The following is a 5506-nucleotide window of genomic DNA, read 5'->3' as shown; positions in this document are numbered from 1 at the left end:
CATGACCTCAGGACCCACCTACATTTTGGTGCTTGAATCACAGAAAACTGTGACGGGGCAAAGCAATATTAATTACGTCCCTTTCACAGATGAGACCCAAGGCCCAGAGAGAAGCGGCTCGAACACCAGCTACACAGCTAGCAAGGGGAGAGCTGGGACTCACATCCAAGACTTTCTGAATCTGATTCCAGACCGAACAACTCCTCCTTCCCTGGATCAGGGTTCTCTCCAGGTTACACGTTAAGTCCTTGACACCTGAACATGGGGGGGGGGGGGTCTTCACAGATCCCCCTCCCTCTCAATGGGATGTCCCCGGGGATCCTAAGTGGGGTCCAAGGAGCTGGTGTGGGAGGGCTGGAGTAAGGAGCCAAGAGCACAGAGGGCTTCCCAGAGCTGGGGGGCGGGGCCTCTCACCTTCAGGATGAGGACAGTGATGAAGGCGATGGAGAAAATGATCATCATCTTGATGAAATGGCTGTGAGCCATACCCTCCTGGCTGGGGAGATAGTTCTGCAAGAGATTTGGGGGCCACGTCAGGGCCTCTGCCCTCAAGGGACTCTTCCAGCGTCCACACGTGGAGGAATGACACAGGCGTGGCACAGCCATCATCCTGCCCGACCCCTGCCAGGGGCGCGACCTACCATCAGCCCCAGGCGACAGGCGAGCTCAGCAAGCCCGCCCACTTGGCTCTTTCCTGGCTGGAGCACCCGGCCCCCAGCTGCGGTGGGGCCACGCCGATGTCCTTCTCCAGAGGACGGGCTCCTGGACGAGGGCTCTGGGAGGTACGTCCCAGCCACACCAGTAAGCCGTGTCGGGAGTGGGCCCTCCAGAGCTAGTCAAGCCCTTGGCGTCCGCGGCCCCCTCCCCACCTCAGGTGTAACCTCAGGAGAGACCCTGAGTGTGAACGACCCAGCTGGGTCTGCTCCCTCGGACCCAGCGTGAGACAGCAACGGTTAGCCATTCCGCGTCACTAGGTTTGGGGATAATTTGTCAGACCGCTAGAGACAACGAGTATTATGTCTGCGGTGCAATTCACACATCAGGGCTCCCTCTGGGATCGAGCGGGGCCGCCCCCAAAGTCGCGCGTCCTCCCGGCTTCTCCTTTTGCCTCCCCTGCTTCTCTGACTCCTTTTCAAGCGACGTCCTGAGAGCTCTCCTTCGAGAAATCACCCCCACCAAGAGTCCTCCTCCCAGGCTCCGCTTAGGAAGGGGGCCCAGCCTGAGCACCGAGGCACAGAGAGGGGAAGCAGCTTGCTCCAGGCCGCAGAGCCGGTGATGGGCGCCGCCCCCTAGCCCAGACTCACCATGTGGTTCATGGCCTTGAAGTTGAGATAGGTGGGTACTTCCATGTAGGAGCTGCAGAGTGTCAGGACGCTCAGGCAGAAATCCAGCAACTGCAGGGTCATCAGGGGGACCTTGGGGGCGCCCTTGGGAAGGCAAAGGTGGGAGGAAGGAAACAAACCGGCAGTGAGGCCCTAACCCAGAGGTCCCGGGGCTGTGGGGCACACGGTGCTCCCTCAGCCCGAGAGACACTCCGCCAAGGATGCTGACGACTGTCCAGCCCACAGCACCCAGAAAGAAACGGACGCCCGTTTCTCAGACATTCCCGCCAAGGGCTGGTGGGGGGGCTCCCGCGGCCCAGCCCGGGTCCAGCAACTCAGTCTCTTCCAGGACAACAGTTAGGGAAAGTCTGAAGGTGACTTTTGGGGCGCCGAGTCAGGGAGCGGCACCCTCCGTCACAGGCACTGGCCCTCATTGTTGTCTTTAGCCTCCTTCCTTCCGCTAGGTCACAAAGGAGGGACAGAGCAGGGGCTGGGGACTGAAATGGCCATGCGCCCTTCCCTGTGGCATAGCATCACGTGTGGCTGGCATTTGATTGCCCGCAAGGCGCTGAGCGCCCCGGATACACCTCCCTCCCTGAATGCCCATAACACTGTTGACGATGTGCCATCACGGGCGCATTTTCCAGAGGAGGAGGCTTGGGGCGATCCGACAGGGCTCGGGCTCATCACCCAGGGAGGGGCCCCGGGGACTCCCACCCTCGCCAGCCTGAGCCCCTACCACCTCCCCCAGGCAAGGGGGGTGGTTGTGGGACGTGGGTCAGGGCTGGGTACTCACAACCCTGCTGCTCCGGGAGGCAAACTTGAGGTAGGAGGGCAGCTCGATGTAGGAGCCCAGCAGAGTGAGCAAGCAGAGGAGGAAGTCCATGATTTGCAGGGACAGGAAGGGCAGCAGGTACTTCTCCCGGTTCTGGAAGACAGGCCCGGCACGGTCAGGGTGTCCTGTGCGGCCCGACGCCCCCAGGGACCCCCCTCCCTCACCGGCAGCTCCCTCCCCCGGGGAGTATGGCCCTCTCCCAAATCATCCCCTCCTGGCTCAGCTGAGGTCGTTCCTCGTGGACCCCACACCCTGGAGTGAGATTCTGGGGATGGGGAGAAGGTAAGACCCAGGCCCTGAATGCAAGGCGTCTCGATGTCCCAGGAGACACAGGGCACAGTCTCCATCTACAGAGATAAGTGCCCCAGGGCCTTCAGGGGCAGGGTCTGACTCAATGTGCTCTCAAGAACCCAACAAGGAAGGGCTTTGTGCCCATTTCACAGATGAGAAGGGATCAGAGAGGACTTCTTAGGGGTGGGGACACTGAGGCTAGATCTGGAAAGAACCACAAGGGGGACGGCAGGCGACAGGAGGCAGAAGGGCCGAACAAAGGTCCGGTGGTGGGGAAAAGTCTGCACTGGCTTAAATGGTGGGACCCTTCCCTAGGTGGCCACTCCCAGGGGGTCCAGTCACGGTCAGAGGCCCTGGGAGGCTGAGGCCAAAGTCCCTTTCCTTCAAACCGAGGGGGCCAGTATGAGTGCATTCGAACCCGCTGTTGGGGACAAAGTCACAGAAGGGGTGGTTTTGTGGCTTCTCGGGTGGCTGGCTAAGATCACTCAGGAGGCCACCAAAACAACCCAGACTCCATCTCAGAACCTTCCGGACGCCCCGATCCACTTTTCTAGCTGGACCACTTGCGCCCCGCGACCCGCCCTGCCCAGGGTAAAATCACTCCCTGGGGTACCGGGCTTCCGAAAGAGCGGCATCGGCTCAGGGAGTGAATGGTGGCAGTTCAGGCAAAGTGGAGGCGTTCCAAAGCAGCCCCAAACCATCCACTGCCCCACCGCTGCTGGCCTGTGAGTCCCGGGCCGCCGGCTCCCTGGGGCGCCCTTGCTGGGTCCTGCTCTGGTGCCTGTGTAGTGAGGCCCTAGCTTCCTGCCCCCTGGGGGCCGAGGGACAGACTGGTTCCTCTTCACAGGAGGCTGAGCCCCAGTCTCTCTCTCTCTCTCTCTCTCTCTCTCTCTCTCTCTCTCTCCTGCTAGCTGGGTGAAACAGAGCCAGAGGCGTCTACACCCCACCCCACCCCCACCTCTGTTCTGGTTCCTCTCACTGATGACAAAACCCGCTGCTTTCTCCTCTGTCCCCAGGCCTCAAAATGACCCTTCTCTTTCCCCTGTCAAAACTCCCTGCTTGCATTGGCAGCTTACGAGCATGTGGGTCACCAGCTAGTACAACCAAAGCATCCGTGTGCAAGCCCCACCCATGGAGCGTGCATTTTAACGGGGAACCAAGGCCTCCAGCCTGACGAGTCTGGTACAGAAACGAGACTTTCCAAACGGTCAGGAAGCATGGCGATCTCTAGGGTGCAGGGGCGGGGAGGGGGGGAGTCTCCCAAAATACCCACCTCCCACCCTGTTGGCAGCCAGTGCTGCCCGCTCAGTGGGTGTGAACAGGAAGGGGGGCAGGAGGGCATCTGGGGTTCCTTGCCAGGCCCCAGGTCCGGACCCCCGTCCCCTCCCCGCACCAAGCCCTCACCTTGACCACTCCGATCAGCAGACTCAAGCTGATGACAAAGAGCATGGTGATGAGCAGGAAGCTGGAGATCAGGTTGGCTGAAAGGCAAAGGAAAGCAGTGAGCAGCCCAGAGGTGCCCCCAGGAACCCCATGCAGGTTCCAGGGACCACATTTTGGGAGCCACTGGTGTGGTGGCTATGACAGCGAAGGAGCAAGCCCAGGCCCTGGCCTCCTGCAGTTCTCAGTCTTGGGGACTACTAAGGCAGCAAACAGAACATTTCGGGTAACACAGGACGCAAGGTGGGAGGGTGGCCCGAGTCTGCCACCCCCGGGCCCAGGGCAAGGTCAGGGAAGCCTTCTGAGGAGGTGGCCTGTGAGTGGAGTGACCAGGAGTCCAAGGAGCTGAGACGGGGCTGAGCGAGGTGTGGCCAGCGCCACCGGAGCGGGGAGCAAAGGGACGCTGCAAGGTGTAGCCGGAGAGGTTCGCCGGGGCTGGATCCCACCATGGGGAGGTTCTAGTTTATTCCAGGGTGGTGGGCAGCCATTGACAGAGGGAGGCAGGAGAGTCCTGCCATCACCTTCCTGAGCTGGTTAGGTTCGCGAAGCACCAGCCTCTCTGCTCTCCCACCAAGAGACTTGGGTGGGGACAGATCTCCCTTTGCCGGTGAAAGATCTGAGGCTCAGAAGGGAAGGGGCAGGGCCTCAAACCCCAGCCCGTCTACCTGCCGCCAGGGCCCCTCCGCCTCCCGGGTCCCCTGGACCTACCGAGCCTGAGGTAGCCATTCTGCCAGACCTTGCAGGAGGCCTTGCCATGGGCCACCTCCACGGAGTGCTCGATGAACAGCAAAACACTCATGATCTGCGGGCAGACAGAGCGACCATCAGTGAGGCCTGCACACCCCCACGCCTGCTCCCGCCCACCCTGGTGGCAGGCAGTCAGGGGCCTGGGAGGAGGCTCCTGGAGGAGACGGAAGGCCAGGTCCGTGGAGCATCCCGGATGAAAGTGTGGCCTAAACAGATAAGACGGCTCAAGCCCATAGTCCTCCTCCTTCCTTTTCCCAGCTGTGTGAGCTTGGGCTAGTTACACAGCCTCTCTGTGCCTCAATTTCCCATCTGTAAAATAAGGATAGCACTAGTAGCTACCTAAGGTTATCATGAGGAATAAGTCAGAGCATCCCAGGAGAGCACTTAGAACCATGCCTGGTTCTTGATAAAACAATAACTATGACTACTGAAGGTCAAGGTTGGTGGCGGGGGGTGGGGGGGGAGGCTCTGAGGGCTCCCGCCAGTGACTGGCCCCTCTTCTGCACCTTCTTTTATAACAGGCTCTGGGCATTATGGGATCTTAGTCATGGCATCTGAGCATCATAAAGCTTCAAGCTCTTGGAATTCTCAACACAGGCCTGGGAGCACCTGATCCATGAATCCCTGGGGAGCCCTGTCAATACCAATCCCCGGGTGCCCTCAATTTCTCCATCTGCAAACTGGGGAAAATAATGCCTGCTTCATACAGTTGTAGTGGAGCCAGATGGAATAATTCACTTGAAGCACCTATGCTTGCTATTATTATTGCTATTATTCCCACTGGACTGAAGGTTCCAGGCAGGGAAGGCTTGTGTCTCTCTTGCTCACTGCTCTAGCTATTGTATTGGATGGATGGATGGATGGATGGATG

General features: G+C 59.8%; 1 protein-coding gene across 1 annotated transcript; it reads right to left on the bottom strand.

Moving 5' to 3' along the window:
- Nucleotides 1–306: 306 nt before the first annotated feature.
- On the bottom strand, nt 307–4724 carry LOC121024670 (lysosomal-associated transmembrane protein 5-like). Its single transcript, XM_040466863.1, has 5 exons — nt 4597–4724; nt 3853–3929; nt 2119–2250; nt 1305–1427; nt 307–510 (listed from the first exon to the last, which is right to left on the bottom strand). Exons 1-5 carry the CDS (start codon nt 4685–4687, stop codon nt 322–324), a joined length of 612 nt encoding a protein of 203 aa, XP_040322797.1. The 5' UTR covers nt 4688–4724; the 3' UTR covers nt 307–321.
- Nucleotides 4725–5506: the final 782 nt, after the last annotated feature.

Source organism: Herpailurus yagouaroundi, unplaced genomic scaffold (genome assembly GCF_014898765.1).
Source record: "Herpailurus yagouaroundi ecotype Mexico unplaced genomic scaffold, PumYag 66727, whole genome shotgun sequence".
NCBI lineage: Eukaryota > Metazoa > Chordata > Mammalia > Carnivora > Felidae > Herpailurus > Herpailurus yagouaroundi.
Note: the sequence above shows the minus strand (reverse complement) of the source record. Positions and strands in the feature narration are given on the sequence as shown.